General features: G+C 40.4%; 1 protein-coding gene across 1 annotated transcript in view; it reads right to left on the reverse strand.

Moving 5' to 3' along the window:
* The window catches only part of LOC115457653 (dnaJ homolog subfamily C member 3-like), a 60,312-nt gene that overhangs the window by 12,564 nt on the left and 26,021 nt on the right, over positions 1-21,727 (reverse strand). The window contains exons 6-9 of the mRNA XM_030187179.1: positions 13,927-14,108; positions 8,075-8,194; positions 404-509; positions 94-214 (exon numbers count right to left, since the gene is read on the reverse strand). Of these exons, the coding sequence (XP_030043039.1) occupies positions 94-214; positions 404-509; positions 8,075-8,194; positions 13,927-14,108 (529 nt within the window). The remainder of the gene's footprint in view (positions 1-93; positions 215-403; positions 510-8,074; positions 8,195-13,926; positions 14,109-21,727) is intronic.

Genomic DNA, 21,727 nt, shown 5'->3' on the forward strand with positions numbered 1-21,727 from the left:
TTAGACTTATAAAATTCCATAGTAACTTATGAAACTTTGTAAGTCTAAGTGGTTTGACAATACGCCTCTATATCTAATTATATGGCAGGATACCTTTTTCCAGCTCCTGATTAAGGATGTAAGCCTCAGCCCGATCGCGGAGAATGAATATATTCCTGGGGTCATGCTGGTGTGCCTCTGTACAGATGGTAATGGCCTCCATGCTTCTTTTACTCTGAAATGGAAGGAGACCAATCACTACCAGATGTGCAACCTGTGTATAGCAAACCACATGGACTGAACAAGAAGGACCCTGCATAAGCAACAGCACGTCATCTTTGCCAATGCAGGATGAAAAATATGTACAAAAATAAAAATGGCAGACAAAGTATTACTAGTGAGAAAAGTGCATAGGCACACTAACCTTGGATAAGCAGTGACAGATCCTCTCATTGGCTTTGGTAGTGTAGATCTGAATGGTAGGTTCAGTTTTCACAGCTGCTTTGTATTTATCTATTGCGTCATCATACCTGTTTCGAAGTGAGAACAAGAGCTTAACATGACTTCACAAACCAAAAATCTGACCTTTACACAAAATGACGATAAAGGAAGATCCAAGTCTAATCTGTTCATTTTCCCCATCTAATGCAAGTATTGCAGACTGATATACCTTTCCCGAGTTTCCTCTGTGCTTCTCCCAATTGCTCTTAATGGTACCATTTTGATCCCCATTATCTCAGCAGCAAAGCTTTTCTGCGCTCCCACTTAAAAAAAAAAAAAAAAGTGCATTTTTGTGGCAGAATGGGGGGGGGGGGGGGTTACATATCATTGTGACTCCTTATACCTCAAGACCTGCATCTGCAGTGCTTGGTGGTATGGAATGTATGACCACGTGAGTATAACGAAAGAAGGTTGGGAGTTTACCAAGTACCTTGATTTGCCTGCAGTGAAATGCAGTATATCTAAATCTGTGACATACATAAGAAGAGAAGAAAATGAGGCAAAAAGGTTGCAGAGAACAGCTCACCCAAATGGTAACTAGGTAGTAGTGTGTAGTGAAGATATGCATAGAGAACTGGGCTGTTATGCCACAGATGTCCCCAAGCACGTTTGACCAATAAAAAAAGTGGTACAAAACTATATATAAAAGGAAGAAATTTAAACAAAAGCAAAACATCCACTAAAAATAGTAGACATTTTACCAAAAATTGTAAACCACATTTAAAATATAATTGCGCTCAAAACTGGAGATGGTTTTAGACACAGCAAATTATCAGGTAGTTATAACTCTTGAACATAATCATTGCACAATAGATGTTTTTAAGATTTCAAAATAATCCCACCCCACCCCCCCCAAAAAAAAAACAAAAACAAAAAAACCTCAATCACTACCACCAAGTGTGGTCACAATACTCACAGGCAAACTCAAAATCAATGACCCAAACCAGTGAATTCACTACCTAGCCCGTATAGTTGCCAGCTGGATATTGTAATTTTAAGGAACTTCAAAAGACAAGAGGCTCCTGGTCCCCAACATGGACCCTGTTTTGCCTAAGCTTCTTCAGGAAGACCGCAAAACAAATCCAAGTTGATTATCAACAGAACAGTAAATTTATTTCACTTTTAAATTTGAATTTAAGAAAAAGCAATAGGATACTTTAATTCACATTCCAAATAGGCACATCAACATCACAATAAAGTGTTTTTAAAATAAAAATTAAAAAAAAATGAGCAACCAAAAAATATTTACAGATTTTGGCTGGTTACCAAATAGGAGCATGGCTGCCTTACACACGACCTACCCTCCACGTATGGAACCCAAAATTTAAAAAAGACCCACGGACGCTTGCTTGGCAGCATAAATCACGTGACTTCCAAACTTAAAGAGAAGCTTGCCACTCAACTTCCCTATTTAAATCAAAAGGCTCCAATTCTCCATGTGTAAATCCAACGTTACCCCTTCTGCCAAAGCAAACATGAAATGTCACCTCCTTGATTCAGTGAAAGAACCTCCAAGACAACAAATTTGAGATCTTGAAGAGAATGTATTAACCAATGTTGAACCAAAAGGGCATCGCAAAAACTGCTGCGTATAAGGCTAAGGTGCTCAAGAATTCTAACTTTAACAGAAAATGTCATGTAGCCAATATAAATTGCTATTTCAACTCTTCTTAATTAATCCAAATATCCAGCTTATGTACTTAAACCAAAGCCACAATGGAGTATGATATCTGGGAGGACAAAGCCTCAAAACCCCACTTACACATTTTTGTACATGCGACAGGACTTAGGGTAGTTAACGTCGCAGGCATAAAAAAAACTCCACAGTTTGAATCATTAAATTCCAAGTGGTATCAATCTTACTGGTTACCTGTAAATAGTGACCATCAAGATGGAGGAGTGGCCTAGTGGTTAGGGTGGTGGACTTTGGTCCTGGGAAACTGAGGAACTGAGTTCGATTCCCAGCACAGGCACCTCCTTGTGACTCTGGGCAAGTCACTTAACCCTCCATTGCCTGCCGCATTGAGTCTGCCATGAGTGGGAAAAGTGCGGGGTACAAATGTAACAAAAATAAAAAAATAAATAAAATAATCAAAAAAGTAAAAATTATGAAAGTTAAGTGCTGTCAATTCTCAGCTGCCAACATACCAACTGAGGCCAGAGTTTCACCTATGTCTGACTCAAGGTACAACAGACTATATCTAAAACAAAACATCATTGTGTTATTAAAGTTTAAACTTAAGCACACACACGATGATATTTTGTTTTGGATATAATCCATTGCATCTTGAGACAGCCATAGGCAAAACTCTGGCCACAGTTGGTATCAGCAGCCAAGAATTTACAGCACTTATTTATCTACAGGTCCTCTTCCCTAAGAGACAGCCAACTCAACCACCCAAAAATAGTTTAGAATAATTGATAAGATCCTTCTTCACGAATTCCCAAACAAAAAAAACCCACCTTCCCTAGTGAAGGTAAGGCAGTCTGAGAAATGAGGTGGATCTTAATGCCCTAACAGGAACATGTAACAAATCCACCAGGTACCCTGGTCTTCTAGAAAACAATACTCGATGGACCATCATTAATATTTTGTGTATAGGATGATATGCCATAGGGAGCCAATGATATTTTGCATAGAGGGGTAACATGATCCCACAAAGTCAATCCTCCTAATAACCAAATCCAAGCATTCTTTATGGTATGCAGCCACCTAAGCAAGCTTCGAGACAAGCCCAGGTAAACGACATTCCCATAGTCTAACCTGGACAACAACAAGTGTATGAAGTACAGTTTCATGAAAAAAAGGTGCACCACCCACAACAATCTCAGTGACACGAACCCCATCTGTACAACATGAGAAACCTGCTTATCAGACTTCAATCTCAAATCAATCTATACCCCCAAATACTTAAATGAATCAAAGTTGTACCTTACCCTGCAAAAAATGGAGGTAGGACAGTTGGACACAACAAATGACCCACCAGCCAGCATGCTACGGTTTTACCAACATTCAATATCAACTGATTTTGTTTCATCCAATCCTCCACAGCCTCCAAGCAATCCTGCATTATGGTTAAATCTGGAGAGGCGAGGTAGCAAAATCCCACCAATAAAATGTCTGCTGCATATACATAAGCACACACAGCAAACTGTTGAACAACATGCAGTAAAGGTGACAAGGCAGAATCTTGGGGCACCCTCCGATGTAGTTTATAAACTGCTGAACATTCCCCACCAGCCTATACTACGAAAGAATGATCTTGCAGATAAGAAGAAGTCAGTCACTGCAGCGCCGCCCTCGGATTCCAATCATTGATAGTCGGTGCGCAAAGCAGAATGACCCAACACATCAAAAGCAGCCGCAATATCTAAGGAAACATCTATTCTGCAATGATTATATTCAAAAGAAAGGTGACTACCTGACACTTTGCTGAGCTTTCTCAAACAAGGTCAAGCAAAGATTGGCTATGGAGACTGACTGAGCTGCAAAACACTGGATATCTACTGTTCTAGGAGGTATGTACTACAGAAAAATTAAATGCAATCTGCTACCCAATGGGACAGACTCACTTGGCAACCCTGTAGCTTGCTAACCCTGCGTGCCGACATTATGGCAATAGTTCTGAGAAATACATGAGCACGCAGGACAATGACATAGCTGAAGGAATACAACTCCTAGGGTATAAGGGAGGGTATGTGAGAATACATACCCCTCAGGTAACTTCACTTTCTCTGAGGACAAGCAGGACAGCATTTCTCATACGGGAAAATCACGAGCTACCAGGCCCACCAAAAACAATGGGGACTTGCTACAGCATGGCCAGACATCAATCAACCTGAACTAAAGAATAAACTTGTTGTGCAGGTACAACCTGGAACAGACTAAAACAATGGGCTCAAGAAAAGAGAGAGTTAGATTTTAGACTCCAAAAAAAATTCTACAGGACTGTCTGACCAAACCAACTGTCGCCTCAGGTATTTATTTGTAACATTGGTATCTCACATTTTCCCACCCATTAGCAGGCTCAATGTGGCTTACATAATACCGTCAAAGCAATCACCAAGTCCAGTAGATATTAAATACAGTTTAAAATAAGGGTGAGGTAAGATTAGGGTATACAAGTATAACAAGGGTCAAGGAACTAAGGAATATACAATGTCCATTACGATGTGAGGTTTTGATGCATTACGGAGTTAAGGCATTTAAGTTGGATCAGTAGAGTAGGCCTTGCAAAACAGATAGGTTTTTAATGATCACCGGAAGTTTAGATGGTCATGGATCGTTTTCACACTCTTTGGTAGTGCATTCCACATTTGTGTACCTAAGTAGGTATGCTGCTCAAGGTGGTAATGCAATGTGAATGTGTAGATTGATGACCATGTTGCAGCTTTACAAATTCCTTCAACGGAAGATGACTAAGTAAGTTACCAACACAGCCATGGCTCTGACATTATGAGCTGTGACATTACACTCAAGTGTTACCCCAGACTGGGCAAAAGTGATGGAGATGGAAACCTGCTAGCCAACTGAATAATGTGCATTTACCAATGGCTGCTCCCACCCTGTTTGGATCAAAAGAAACAAAAAGCTGGGTGGACTGTAGGGGCTTCAGTCCACTACCGACAGAAAGCCAAGGCTCACTTGCAGTCCAAGGTGTGCGGTGCTCTTTCACCAGGATTGGCATGAGGTTTTGGGAAGAATGTTGGCAGGAAGATTGAAGGATTAAGATGGAACGAAGCCATCATTTTTAGAAGGAACCTAGGATGTGTGGAGAATTATTCCGTTACAATGAAACCTTGTGTAAAGTAGATCAGCTACTAGTTTCTGAAGTTCACTAACTCTGAGCTAGAGTGACCGCCCCCAAAAACAAAACCTTCCAGGTCAGGTACTTCAGATGACAGCAGTCAAGTGGCTGGAAAGGAGATTTCGGCAGCTGGGTGAGGATGATGTTGAGGTCCCATGACACATTAGGAGATGAGATAGGGGCGCTTTGAGGTGTATTTTCAAAGCACTTAGCCTTCCAAAGTTCCATAAGTTACTAAGGAACTTTGGAAGGCTAAGTGCTTTGAAAATACGGCTCTTTGTCAACAGCAAAACCTCTCAAAGTGAACTAAAGACTGAACATAGATGGGTTTTACCTCAACTGGTGACAGGCAGACTGCACCGAAGTGAACCCTTACAGAGTTGGTTTTCAAACCATCCTCAGAGAGATGTAAAAAGTACTTGAATGTTTTTTTGTAGGGCAAGCAAGATGATCTAGGGCCCTGCCCTCACACCAAACTTCCATTTAAAAGTATAACACCTGTTAGTGGAATCTTTCTCGAAAGCCAGCAGAATCCTAGAGACACCCTCAGGCAGCTGGAAGGATGCAAATTCTACGCTCTCAACATTCTGGCTGTGAGGGAAAGGGACTGGAGCTTGGGATGCAGAAGAGACTCCTCATTTTGCATGATGAGAGTTGTAAACAGTCCAACCTCCACAGATCTTTGGAGGACAACTCCAGAAGAGGGAATCAGATCTGCCTCAGCCAGTAAGGCATGATGGGGATCATGATCACCAGATCCTGCTCAAGTTTCAGTAAAGTTTCCCCCATCAGAGAAATGGGAGGATACATATACAAAAGACCCTCCCACCTCCCCAATTGGTAAGGAAGACATCATACGCTAATCTGTTGTGTGACCTGAGTCTGGAGCAGTACTGAGGGACCTTGTTGTTAATATGAGCGGCAAAAAGGTCCACAGAGCAAGCAGCCCACTCTCAGAAGATATCTTGAAGGCAATGCACATGCCGAGACACCATTTATGGTTGCATCACCCTGCTCAGCCTGTCTGCCAGGTATGTGGCCTGGAGCACCACGCTGTGACTGATGGCCCATTGCCACATCCTGAATTTTTCCTGACAAGGGGTAGGATCCCGTATTTCCCTGCTTATTGACATAGTACACTGCAACCTTATTGTTTGAATTAGCACAATTTGGTTCAAGATCCAATCTCTGAAAGCCTATAGGGCATTTCAGATTACCCTCAGCTCAAGGAGATTGATTTGCAGTTCAGTCTCTGGAGCAGACCAAGTTCCCTGGGTGTGAGGCCCATCTGCACGGGCCCCCCAGCCTAGAGTGGATGTATCCGTAGTCAATGCCATTTGGTGTGGAGGAATTTGGAATGGTAACCCAAGGGTCAAAACTGGGCTAAATCAACCACCAGAGAAGCAACTGAGACAACTCTGGGGTAACCACAATAACATCTGCAAGGTTGCCTGTGGCTTGACACCATTGAGAAGGGTCCATTGGGTGCTCCACAAAAGAAGGCATGCCATGGGAGTGATATGCACTAGGGAAGCCATGTAGCATAACCACCTTAACATCTGCAGAGCTATTACCTGTTGGCAGCTCAGAACCTGAGAGGCGATGACAGCATTTGAATGTGGAGGTTAGATACGCAAGGTGAACACATCTGAAGCAGCCTTGGATGGGATTCTTTCATCCCTAGAGAGCAGTGGCAGATTCGCTGCACTGGGAGGAATAAATCCCACCCTAAAATTATACAGGTTTTTCTCTGCCGTCATCTACTATGTTACTATGTATGTTACATTACAAAACCTCAGCTTTATGTGGGGAGGCAGTGTACAAGCACTCTCTCGAGGCCCATCCCATCCCATCAAGAGAATATCCAATTTTTTTTTTATCTCCTGAACCCTGATTTTAAAACAAAAAGTGAGAAATTTGTAAAACTTTGCCACTGAAAAGTGGAGGAGTGGCCTAGTGGTTAGGGTGGTGGACTTTGGTCCTGGGGAACTGAGTTTGATTCCCACTTCAGGCACAGGCAGCTCCTTGTGACTCTGGACAAGTCACTTAACCCTCCATTGCCCCATGTAAGCCGCATTGAGCCTGCCATGAGTGGGAAAGCGCAGGGTACAAATGTAACAAAAGTAAAATAGATACTATTGGAGATTCTACATGGAATGTTGCTATTCCACTGGAGATTCTACATGGAATATTGCTATTCCACTAACAACATTCCATGTAGAAGGCTGTGCAGGCTTCTGTTTCTGTGAGTCTGACGTCCTGCACGTACGTGCAGGACGTCAGACTCACAGAAGCAGAAGCCTGCGCGGCCACATTGGTGATCTGCAAGGGCCGACTTCTACATGGAATGTTGCTAGTGGAATAGCAACATTCCATGTAGAATCTCAAATAGTAGCAACAGTGGAGGAGTGGCCTAGTGGTTAGGGTGGTGGACTCTGGTCCTGGGGAACTGAGGAACTGAGTTTGATTCCCGCTTCAGGCACAGGCAGCTCCTTGTGACTCTGGGCAAGTCATTTAACCCTCCATTGCCCCATGTAAGCCGCATTGAGCCTGCCATGAGTGGGAAAGCGCGGGGTACAAATGTAACAACAAAAAAACAAAACGATGATAGCCAAAGGACAGTGCCCCCTTATACACTTTTGCTTCTTACAGAGCACCAGAAGCTCTACCTACTGCAGAAGATATAGCACAACAGACACCACAGGTATTTCCCCATCACATTGCATCACACTCCACAATCATCATCCCAGCATTCCTCTTTCACTGGAGTTCTCTGGTTCTCTCACCTCTGTTCCTTGATGTACGCCTCTGCTGAATCTAGCTGCTTGGATAGCTTCTTTACTTGCTTATAATGAGAGAAGCAGTCCTTATCATCCTGATCCAACTTTAGGCACTCACGAACCTGACTGAGAATAAGGCAGAAAGCAAAGGAGTCAGGGGACAGCTCAAACAAGTCTGTTACCAAACCCTGATGGGGACTAGATGAACAGAATGATGGCCTGCAACACAAGCCTCTGTGCCCCACTTGGACAAAAATGTGAAGCTTTTCTACAAATTAGACACATTGGTTTATCTTGCTTTCAATAGATCACACCTGAAAATGGGTTGCCTATTATTCATCAGAACTAAGATTCATCAAAATCAGCCTTTCCACATTCAACATGTTAAAAAGTTTATAATGATTATAAATTAACAAATAGCTTGACAGTAAGATGTCATCACTACTGAAAAAGCCTTCAATAAAGTAAGATGAATTACCTGAGATGGATTTTACCAAGTAGTGGGGTTCTGAAATCTCTGAATTATTTCTTATGCTTTTAGTTAAAGTCTGGCAAAACCACATACCATTGAGTCCAGAATATACAGTAGTAAAATAACCTTCATGACACCATTAAGAGAAACAAAAAGTCTAATAAAAAAAGCAGTCATTCAACAAAGCTATTTTTCCCCAAGGTATTAAAATAGATTGCTCACATAGCAAATCCTCACCCTTAACGCTCAAGCACATTATCAACAGACCAACAGTCTAATATCTCTTCATTTATGTGCTCACATGTATACACTTAGGTGAACCTATGAGGAATATGTTGATATAGATCCAGTTCTAATACAATACATTACAATTTAAGGAACACTCATATTTACATGAATGTATACACTAGTTTGTCAATGACCAATCTGTAATTTCCATATTACAATGTTTCAAACAAACCATATTGAGTATATCCATACATTTCATAAGCTGGTGTTGCAACCAATCCTCAATATACAGCATTCTAAGAACATAAGAATAGCCACACTGGGTCAGATCAATGGTCCATCTAACCCAGTATCCTGTTTCCAACAGTGGCCAATCCAGGTCACAAGTACCTGGCAGAAACCCAAATAGTAACATTCCATGCTACCCATGCCAGGTCAAGCAACGGATTCATCTCTCTCAATAGCAGACTATGGACGTCTCCTCCAAGAACTTGTCCAAATCTTTTTTAAACCCAGATACACTAACTGATGTTACTAAATCCTCAGGCAAGGAAAACCAGATCTTAAAACTATTCGTTGACTGAAAAAAATATTTCCTCCTATTATATTTCCATGTAGCTTTATTGACTGTCCCCTAGTCTTTGTACTTTGAGAAAGTAATAGATTTTTTAAAAAATGTTTGATTTACTGCTACTTCTTCTACACCATTCAAGATTTTGTAGACTTCAATCATATCTCCCCTCCCCTCAGATGTGTCTTTTCCAAGCTGAAGAGCTTCACCTCTTTAGCCTTTTCTCGTATGAGAGGAGTTCCATCATTTGTCGCTTTTCTTTGAACCTTTTCTGAGATATGGTGACCTGAACTAAATGCAATACTCAAGGTGAGGTTGCACCATGGTGCAATACAGAGGCACTATAATATTCTCAGTCTTATTTACAATCCCTTTCCTAATAATTCCTAGCATCCTGTTTGCTTTTTTGGCCAATGCCGCACACTGGGCAGAAGACTTCAGCGTATTGTCTACAATGACACCTAGATCTTTTTCTTTGATATTGACCCCCAATGTGGACTCTAGCTTTAGTTAACTATGGTTCAGATGATTCTTCCCACTTTGCATTTGTCAATCTGCCATTTGGATGCCAAGTCTTCCAATTTTCAAGGCCTTCCTACAATTATCCAGGCGTGTGTGTTTTAACAACCTTGAATAGTTTTGTGTAATCTGCAAATTTAATCACCTCACTCGTTCCGATTTCCAGGTAGTTTATAAATATGTTAACAGAACTGGTCCCAGTACAAATTCCTGTGGCATGCCACTATTCACCCTCCTCCATTGACAGAAATGGCCATTTACTACCTACCTTCTAATAATTAATTCCTAATGCACAGCAGAAAATTGCCTCCTATGACGTGACTAATTTTCTCAGGAATCTGCATGAGGAACTTTGTCAAACGCTTTCTGAAAATCTAGATACACTACATCAACCAGCTCACCTTTCTCTAACTAGTTGACACCTAGATGTTTCAACATCAATAATCTCAAATCCACTATAGAAACTCACTCATCATATCCTCAACACACATATGTAAAACTTTATTAATAAAGTATTACATACTTTATACTATATTAAAAACTGAATATATACTTAATTTTTAATACAGTATAAAGTATTATTACATATATGTGTTAAAGATATGAGAGAGTCTCTATAGTGGATTTGAGTTTACATAATTTTTAGAGACTGATTATTTGAAGTCCCTTAGTTATAATACCAGCATCAATAATGCCATAACCAAGGGTGAAAAATCTAAGAGGCCACAGACAAAAGTAGTTCAACAAAGTGATATTAAAACATACAACTCTCTGATGCCCTGATACCATATGGATAAAGTATTACTTTTAGTTTTAATGCAGTCTGACTTGCACTGTTTCAAAAACCAAAAGCCCCACACATATATTTAGCTAAGCCAATCCCAATAGGGAAACCAATAAATTTCAATTATTGAAAACTAATAAAAAAAAATCCAAATGGACCAATTTTCTTATTCGAACCATTAGGTTCAGCTGTATATGTATTTGTAAACCCATTTTTACATATTTCTAATGTCTAATATCTCCACCCCATGGAGAAAGTGCTGTGTTTATATCCAAGAAAGAAAGAAAGATAGATCGAAAAAAAAAAAATAGAATGTCATTTCTTGAAGTAGTGTTCAACCAAAGGGGGAATCCAAGGACTTCCTATCAAATCACACTCCACCCTTTCATGTGATTTTTTTTTTTTTACACATCCACATATTTCCCAATTTAGTACAAGGGCACCAGATGAGATAAACCAAGCTTTTAGAATCAAGTGACAATATGCTGCAAAACTATTAGACAAATTCAGAACTGGTACCACCTAAACATTATATATGCTTGTTGCCAAACTGCGCATTTACTACATGCTTCATTCCAGGCTACTCATGTCAAAATCAAACCCTTAGACTTCAGGGATCTCTCGTCACCAAGTTTGTCCAACATCTTTTTGGTTTCTCTATTGACCATTATTCAATCTCACAGCTGCAGCCCTTACTGTTATGCTGATGATCAACAAATTCTTTATATACTTTACCCTCATCCTCTTCCACCACTGATAATCTCAATGCCTTTCTCCATGCTGTTTCCTTGTGGCTCAATAACCACCTCATTTCTTAAAGCAACTAAAACAGAGGCCATTCATTTTCCAAAACCAGGTGCACTATGTCCTCACCTCTTTTCTCTGGGAAACTTATATCCTTTAGGGATCCTATCAAAATTCTGGGAATTACCTTCAATTTGAACATCTCCTTTAAAACTCAGATTCAGCACTTTGATCCTCTTTTTTTGCCCTGTATAGTCAGGTCATTCAAACCTTTACTGCCCCTGGCCCTTCTTAATAGTCTGCTATCTTTGGTTATAGCGTATTTAGATTGTAACACTCTAGCTTACCACTACCCTATCTTAACCAGCTTCAACTGCTACAATCAACTACAGTTAAACTATTCCACAATGCATGCCCCTTTGACCATATTTCCCCACTTTTGATGGGAAATATAACCTACATTATCCCTAAATATAGGTTTGGAGCAGGTAAGAAAATATCAATATTAGAGATGTACAATATAAGACCACGAGACAAATAAATTGGAAGTTTCATAACAAGAATTTTGTACACAGATTTTTATAATTATTCAAAATACATTACAGACGTCAATTCTACCAGAAAACAGCCATCTAAAAGTTTAAATACTATACAGCAAACTTTAAACACATGTGCCTTCACAGACAATCAGTGAAGCCCAACAAAAAGAGGGAGCCATGATCAAGTTTTATTTACCAAAAAAGTAGTCTAGTGGCTGTATTTTGAATCAACTGTATTATATTTAACTGTTTATGGTAATTCCTACGTAAATAAAATTACAATAATCTCTGATAAAATTAATGATTTAAACAAGTTAACCTAAAATGGCTACTAATAAAATATGAACAAACCAAATGTAATTGCTTAAGCTTAAAAAAGGTCTTTTGTACAAAATGTTATTTAAAGTTCCATCATTAATGCAGAATCTAATTCCTAATTCTCTGGAGGTTCTCTCTACAGAAAGCAGAGATCCATCATTGAAAAGAATACAATCAAGAATATTACCAAGCTGTAAACTAAACCAAATGACTTTAGACTTATCAGTGTTAAGCGTGAGACAGTGGAAAGACACCCAAATACTAATTTTCTTTCTACAGTTATTTAAAAAGGTTGTATCTAAGCTGAACGCAGACGGAAGTACCCAGCTATCGGCACTGGAGGAATAATTTTCATATCCTAGTGCTCTGAAGGTCTCATGCAGTGTGTGGTACACCTTTAAGAAGAAATTTAACATCTAGAAATGTTATGTCCAGCCTTTGCCTCATAAGGCATGTAGCAGGATACTCAATGTATTGGGAGAGTGGTGCCCTCATTGGTAATAGTTTGGGTTGCCCTTTTATTCTGGATTGGGGGGTGGGGGAGAACTGGGAGAGGTGTGGGATGCCTATGAATATAATAAGAAAAACATTTATAGGAGTGTAAAAGTTGATGGTGAGAAGTTGTAACTCCTCAAACTTCTTCCTGCCCTGTGTGTTGAATATTTGTGAAGGGGGGGAATGAGAGGAGTAGTTTTCATTGTTGTGATTATATAACAAAATGTTGATAATAGTTTTAGCTTTGAATGTTTGTTTTATGCACAAAGTCATTCATCAATAAAATGTACTAAAGTAATTGAGTGGTGGTTTGTTATTGTTTGAAGGTTCATTGCATAATCCTGCCCTGTCAAATGTATACTAGAAAGATTCAGGTCGGCCTCAATCCTTATAGGGGTGTTGACAAAGTCGGTGCTCTCTGCTTCCATCTGTGGGGTGAGGAGAACAACCCACTTGATTGGTGTAGCAGGACTATAAGAAAGGAAGTTAGCAAGTAAGCCCAAATTTCACCATCGGTTTCCTTATTCAATTAGGTTTGACTGCATTATATTTGTAAATTCATTCCTATTTGAACATATGTATGCTGTATTCATTCCTATTTACCAAGCTCACTTAAGCATATATATCTGAAATGAAAGTACCATATATATTCGACTATAATCCGAGATTTTGGGGGAGAAATATTTTCTTCACTCAACGAATAGTTAAGCTCTGGAACTCTTTGATGGAGGATGTGGCAACACTGTCCAACAAGATATAAAAATTAACCCTGTCGGTCTAACAATTATCAAATAAAAAAAAAAAGTCTTCAGTTTCTTACAAAAGATAGATAATTAGTTGCCTTATCTTTTAGCAGTATATATTCTCTTCCCCACTATGAAAGCAATTGTCAGGATGTAATTGAACTTTGCCTTTTTAAAAAAACTGGACATCTCAATCTTTACAATCTAATCAACTAATCAAATCAGGGGTGGAGCACTTGAAACATCATAATATGGGTATAGCAACAGCTGAAGGTAGGCGGGAGAGGGGGGAGAACAGCACACCAAGATACCTGAACTGAATATAGCTTTTGTAACTGGAGAGATCTTAGGATACAAATCGGAGAAGAACCTGGGGTGGGGGGGGGGGGGGGGGGGGAGGCAGAAGAAGAGTTTGCAGAAGCAGGAAGAGAGACATGGGACTTACTTTAAAGACTCCTCATGCTCTCCCAGCATATAGTAAAGCTTACTCAGCTTCAGGAAGGCAGCCCTGTTATCACTACGCAGTTTGGTGGTAGGTTTCAGATCCAGAATAGCCTTAGAGAGGTCTCCCACTTGCAGGTAGGATTCAGAGCGGAGTTCCCGGGCTTCAGGATCCCATGGAGCTAGCTGGAAAAAGAAAAGAGTTGCTACAGTGCTTCTGGATACAAAATTAGGATATTCAACTAGAGGCAAAAGGATAGAGTTGCATGTGTATACACTTCCCAACCACCAAAGTAACATTTTTATATTTGAATAAATTTTTATTAAGTGTCTTCACGACAAACATCATTATACAATAAGCAACATGCCAGTAAAATACAAGACTAGACCTTCCGTTAGTAAGCACAACTCTCGAATAAGACATTTTCCAAAGTTTGAACCCATAAATGCCAACTCTGATACCCACCCTCCTGTCCAACACCAGTAACCTACCCCCACCCCCACGGAATGGGTCAGACTAAGGCAAACACCCTGTTCACTTCTAACCACTCAAACCAAGAAGTTCAACAGTTCAAAATTCTACTCCATGCTGCGGGAGTAAGGGTAGTCCAAAAGGGTTCCCAAGTGAAAGCAAAGGCCAACTGGGGATATTCAATCCGAAACACAGTGCATCTCCATTGTGAACAAGTTTATCATAGCAGATCAGCACACTTGCTCGGTGGGAGAATCCCCAGAGAGACAAAGCATAAGACCAGCAACGTATTCTATTTCAGAAAAGCTGAAACACCCTTTCTTGAAGGGGCCAGTGCTGATATATTCAAGGTAAAATTTTTAAAGCATTATACATGAGTATAAAGAGCATGGACCCCTCTGTCAGGCAAAACTAGACAGTTGTCTAGGGCAGCACCAGATTGGCATCTGGTCTCCCACCCCCCACCTATGCCTTGCAAGGTGTTCTAGCATTACCTTCCTTCCTCTGGAGCGGAAATGCAGCAGTCAGCAGCTATATAAAATGCATGGCAGACAGTGCAGGGTCTTAAGTATCCAGACATGCCTCAAGGCCTGCTGGCTCTCACCCTGGCCCCAATACATCTTCTATACTGCCAACTGCTGTGTCACCTGAAGGCCTGAACACCCAACAGCTGGGTGCAAGAGTGGAAAATGAAGGAATAAGAGAGATATTGGAGACCATAGGAGAAGGGACGTAGGGAAAGATGTTGCACCCTTTGAGGGGGGAGGCTACATTGAGCTGTGGAGCCCTATGGTGGGGTGCTGGCCCTGAGTACAAAATTTTATCCATGTTAACTGGTTTTACACAAAATTGCCATTACTCAATAAAACTAAATGTTATTTCCAATCTTTGCCTCATAAGGCATGTAGCAGGATACTTAATGTATTGGAAGAGCAGTGGCCTCATTGGCATTGGTTTGAGTTGCCTTTTACCTCAGATTTGGAAATGAAAAGTGAGCTAATCCTATGACCTTTAGAAGAGTAATTTGGAAAGTCTCCGTCCTGATGCTGTCTAAACGAAACATGATCATGTTGAGGGAGGTTGCCTGCTACACTAAAGTATTTTCACTACCTTTGGGATATTTAAGCTATCAGTTTAATCATCACATGTAATTTTAACTGTCCTCACAGCATTCCCAGGAAGGGGGGATGGGTTGTTTGGGGAAGCAAAAATGTGTAGATTATATTTTCCAGGACTGTGTATTACTTTTTTAGCAGAATTGTTTCAGTAGAAAAAAAGGTGCAAGCAAAAGCATGTGCTTGGTACCTGTGGCAAGTTTGAAAATACCTTGCACATGCTTTAAAATAATTCTCACCACAAATGTCTGAGAGCAAAAAATACCAATGATCTTTATTCAGTGGGGACAATTTGAAAATGATACCAGCTCGATTAAACCCTCCATTGCCCCATGTAAGCCGCATTGAGCCTGCCGCGGGGTAGAAATGTAACAAAAAAAAAAATTGTGTGTTTTATACAAATATTGTAAATTACACTTCAACTATAGTGCTCACTAGAATAAATTCTAACAATTAATACCACTATGGCACTTTACTGTTATCAACACAGTCCTTTAGATAAATCTACTAATCTTGACTTCAGATTTCCGGTGTGTTTTTTAATTTTTTGCTTCATAAACTACACCTCTCCGCTGTATCGTTATTCTAACAGCGGGAATCCTCATTAGTCTAGATTAGTCATTTTTTACTTTTTGTTCTTATTGCTTTTTTAACTTAGCACTTATCTTCCAGGCTCTCGCACTGGTTTGCTCACTGGTAAAAAATGACTAATCTAGACTAATGAGGATTCCCGCTGTTAGAATAACGATACAGCGGAGAGGTGTAGTTTATGAAGCAAAAAATTAAAAAACACACCGGAAATCTGAAGTCAAGATTAGTAGATTTATCTAAAGAACTGTGTTGATAACAGTAAAGTGCCATAGTGGTATTAATTGTTTTATACAAATACAAAATCTTGTAGTCTGCATATACCAGATGGTTCAATGCAGACAATATACAAGAAGTCAATCAGGAATTACAGAACCTGCTTGTAACAAACAAAAATAGTACAAAATTTTGTGTGTCCCAACTTAAGTATTTCCTAAAAAGATAGGACTTTTAAACGTTTTCTAAACACAGGATAGGGACCTATTTTCCTTAAACTGATCAGCACAGAATTCCAGATATGTACAACTTGATAATGGAAAGTAGACTAAAAAGCTCTTTTCTAACAGTAAAGTTTCGGATTGGGGGAAAAAAAAAAGAAGTTAAAGAGTTTCTAGAAGATCTATGGAAGTCCTTCTCCGAAGAACATATGATGCAACTTAAGTACGATGGAACCAAGCCAAATACAAGGTACAGATCTTAGATGGAGTGGAGGAGTGGCCTAGTGGTTAGGGTGGTGAACTTTTGTCCTGGGGAACTGAGGAACCGAGTTCGATTCCCACTTCAGGCACAGGCAGCTCCTTGCGACTCTGGGCAAGTCACTTAACCCTCCATTGCCCCATGTAAGCCGCATTGAGCCTGCCATGAGTGGGAAAGCGCAGGGTACAAATGTAATAAAAAATAAAATAGATACTATTGGAGATTCTACATGGAATGTTGCTACTATTGGAGATTCTACATGGAATGTTGCTACTATTGAAGATTCTACATGGAATGTTGCTGCTATTGGAGATTCTACATGGAATGTTGCTGCTATTGGAGATTCTACATGGAATGTTGCTATTCCACTAGCAACATTCCATGTAGAAGGCTACGCAGGCTTCTGTTTCTGTGAGTCTGACGTCCTGCACGTACGTGCAGGACGTCAGACTCAGAAACAGAAGCCTGCGCGGCCACATTGGTGATCTGCAAGGGCCGACTTCTACATGGAATGTTGCTAGTGGAATAGCAACATTCCATGTAGAACCTCAAGTGGAGGAGTGGCCTAGTGGTTAGGGTGGTGGACTTTGGTCCTGGGGAACTGAGGAACTGAGTTCGATTCCCGGCACAGGCAGCTCCTTGTGACTCTGGGCAAGTCACTTAACCCTCCATTGCCCCATGTAAGCCGCATTGAGCCTGCCATGAGTGGGAAAGCGCAGGGTACAAATGTAACAAAAATAAATAAAATTTCTATTTGTGCCATGATTGGAAGCCAGTGCAAAGACCTCAATAATGGCATAACTATCAAAATGGTGAACAGAAACAATCAGCCTAGCTGTAGTATTCTTAACCACCTGCAATCTTGTCAATAGCATCTTAGTGCTACCAACATAGAACAAATTGCAACAATCTAACTGTAAAACCAACAAGCTCTGGACCACCAATTGAAAAACCAGAGAGGCCAACAAGCTTCTAATTCCGCACAGTTCTCATTAAGAAAAAAAAGATTCTTTGATTCAAAAAGAAATCTGCAACGCTGGCATAGCTATTAAAACAATACTCCTTGAATTTTTAATTGCGATTCAAATTTAAATTTTAAGTCATCTATTTGAAGTGTTACTCAAAATTTGATCAACTTGGCCAAATCAATAAAAATTTGAGCTTATTTTTGTTTAATTTTTTAAAAAATAATCTAGAGGTCACGTAATGCTATAGTAGCTAGAAGACGCAAGTCTGACTGGCTCCTGGGTCCAAATCCCTTTGCTGTTTTCATAAACTGCCAAACAAGTAACTTTTGACACTTAATATAACAGTCTATGTGTAGTGAGTGTATGGACAAAGCATCTTTGGTGTGACCTGTTGACATTCCCTCTTCAGTGGGGTGTGTCAAGCATGTGTGTATGTTCTTTTGAAGGGGGGGGGGGGGAACTACTCCTTTAGACTGCAAGATATACGTTTGCGGGGATATTCACCTTTTTACTATTGCTCTTATATCTCTTTGGGTTGTTCTGTGGTTCGTGATCTTGTGTAGCGACTGGTTTGGGGTGTATGTTTCATTCCCTGGGTGGAGGCTGGGGATAGAGTATAATGTTGGTTCTTTTTTTATATATGTGCATTTTTGTGTGAAGTACAGGTCATGGCACTCTGAATGTTTTATCCTGGAATGTCCCCAATGTCAGCTGTTTTGCACAGATCGTTTTCCCATTGAGAGTGGTACTTGTCAGGGTTGTCCCTCGTCTCCTTTATATTTAGAACCCGTGTTACGTACTTTACAATTAGACTCTGATGTCTCTGGTCTCCATTTAGGCATGAAGACATTGACAGTTTTAGCATACGTGGATGACTTATTGTTTATTCTTTGAGACCCTCCACTTCATTACCCCATGTGTTCAGTGTGAATGATGAGTTTGGGTATTTTTCTGTCTTTTCTTTAAAATCTCACTAAATCTTTTGCCCTTCCTCTGCAAGATGTGGTTCGGCGATGTTGGGTGGGTCCTTTTCTACTTCAGTGGGCCCCAGGTACTCATGTATCTTGGTATTGTGATTCCCCATGATTTAACTCCGCTTTATCCTCTGACTTGGTGACTCAGTTGTCTCACAAGTTGCATATGCGTCTGCATTTCCCGCTGGTCTTATTTACAGTATGTTAGCATTTTGGATTGGTTTTATAATTCCGTACAGTTATTTCCCGCTGTCATTGTCTGGTTGCATTGCCTTGTATATGCTTTTTTTGCTACGCGGGCTTTGTTTTACAGATGTTACCAGTTCTGCTTTCTTATTCACATGGGAAGGTCATTGATGGTATGTTGTGACACTTTTTGTGGCAGGGGAAGCGAGCCCACTATCCGATGTCTGTTATATAAACTAGAGAATGACAGAGAAAATTTGTCCCCGTGGGTTCTCTCTCTGTCCCTGTCACCGCAGGCTCCATCTCCATCCCCACCCCTACAGATTCTGTCCCCATCCCTGTGGGCTCTGTCCTCATCTGAAGAAGCCTCGAACATTTATGTTTTTATTTTTAAATATCTTTTATTAAAGTATAAAAAGGGACAATATGCTGTGCAACTGTTTATAAATCACAAATAGAAAACAATAACTAGCAACTATAATAACCCCACACACACACACACTACCACCACCATCCCCTACCATTCCAACCTCTACTACCCCAAGGAACCCTAACCCACCCTGTTAAAATGTTCAGGGGTACAAAATACAACACATTCTGTATGCCCTAGTGGGGGAGAAATATGCCCTATGAAGCACCTTTATGATGTTTTTAATCTGTGGATGGATAACACGTCATGAACAATCAATCATTCTAGCTCTCCTGTCCTGTCTTCCACAGTCCTTCATGCAACAGAAAATGTCTTTTCAGAAGATGTGCTGGTAGCAGGAATGTACAGGATCCCCCATGCAAATTTTGCCAGTTGTAGCCAGCACCTTTGCTTGTTGTTCCAAAAAACCGAAAACATCACCACCTGCGTCATTTGAACATAAATAACTGTCCAATTCATTAACGGCCTTCAAAGTAGAGAGTGTCACGAGAGCAAAGTTTATCCTGTCCCCATGGGTTCTGTCCCCACCCCATCCCTGCGGTTACCGCGGGTCCCTGTCCCCATAGATTTGTCATTCTCTAATATAAACCTCGAGCTCGAGGCGGACTGGGTCTTTTGGATCTTCATTTGTTCTTTGGCCAGTGGAGTGACAGACTGATTTTGTGGCACCTCTATTTCTCTGTGCGGGATGTGGATGCGAGCTTAAGAGACCCTTGGCAATTTAGTTATCTTTTACATGTTTGTTCTCTGGAATAGGGTTTCCCACTGTGCCCGCTCCATTTTTTTTTATACCCCTTTACGTGCAGTCTGGAAGCGAGTGGGTAAAATGTTTGGTAGGAATTCACAGGCAACACCTTTTTTGCCCATAGTTGGGAATGCTTCTTTTCCTCCAGGGCTTTTGATGTGGTTTTTGAGTGCTGGGTTCACAGAGGTGCCCTTTATCTTATGCACGTGGTTAAAGATGCTGGTCGGATTAAACCGTTGGCTGATTTGCAAGCAGAATTTCACCTGGGGCCTAATATTCATTTTCAATATTATCAATTATGATACTATGTGGCTTCATTACCAGCTGAGGTGTTATCATTGCTCATGAAATTTACACTGAAGCCTATTGGCTTGATGCAGAACTGATTGTGCCTTTGAAATATTATAAATATCTTCAGGACTTAGTACCTGACCTTAATTATGCTCATTATGTTAATAAATGAAATGCAGATCTGGGCACTTCTCTTACAGAGGAGTGTTTCAGAAACGCTGTGTACCTGTTGATGATACGTTGAAACTCTCTGCTCAGTGTGTGGCAGCATATAAGAAAGCAAATAGAATGTTGGGTATTATTAGGAAAGGAATGGACAACAAAAATGAGGATGTTATAATGCCTTTGCATCACTCCATGGTGCGACCGTATATTGAATATTGTGTGCAGTTCTGCTCACCACATCTCAAAAGGGAAGGGAAACGGAATGGGACTTGCAAAAACCACAGAAATGCGGTATATCAACTACATTCAAAGCTGTTTACATAGTATATACAGGTACTTATTTGCATTTGGGGCAATAGAGGGTTAAGTGATTTGCTGAGTCACAAGGAGCTGCAGTGGGAATCAAACCCAATTCCAAAGGATCAAAGTTCGCTGCACTAACCACTAGGCTACTCCTCCTCTCTATAGTGGAATTAGAAAAAGGTACAGAGAAGGGCAACAAAAATGATAAAAGGGATGGGACGACTTCCCTATGAGGAAAGGCTAAAGCAGACAGGGCTCTTCAGCTTGGAGAAAAGACGGCTGAGAGGAGATATGATAGAGGTCTATAAAATAACGAATGGAGTGGAACGGGTAGACATGAATTGATTGTTTACTCTTTCCAAAAATACTAGGACTAAGGGTCACACAATGAAGCTACAAAGTAGTACATTTACAACAAATTGGAGAAAATATTTCTTCACTCAACGTGTAATTAAACTCTGGAATTCATTGCCAGAGGACATAGTAAAAGCAGTTAGCTTAGTGGGGTTTAAAAAAAGTTTGGATAGCGTCCTAAAAGTCCATAAGCCATTATTAAAATGGACTTGGGGAAAATCCACTGCTTGTTTCTAGAATAAGCAGCATAAAATGTATTGTACTGTTTTGGGATCTTGCCAGGTAGTTGTAACCTAAATTGGCCACTGTTGGAAACAGGATGCTGGGCTTCATGGACCTTTGGTCTGTCCCAGTATGGGAATACTTTATGTACTTACCAGAGGAGCTCTTACCTGTTATGCTTTGCATAGTGAGCTGTAGTATAAGTTTCTACTGAGGTTATATGTATCTCCCCATAGGCCCTGATGTGCGTCTGAAGTGTTTGCAAGCTTCTACTACTTTAGGTCATGTTATTTGAC

Source organism: Microcaecilia unicolor, chromosome 14 (genome assembly GCF_901765095.1).
Source record: "Microcaecilia unicolor chromosome 14, aMicUni1.1, whole genome shotgun sequence".
Lineage (NCBI taxonomy): Eukaryota > Metazoa > Chordata > Amphibia > Gymnophiona > Siphonopidae > Microcaecilia > Microcaecilia unicolor.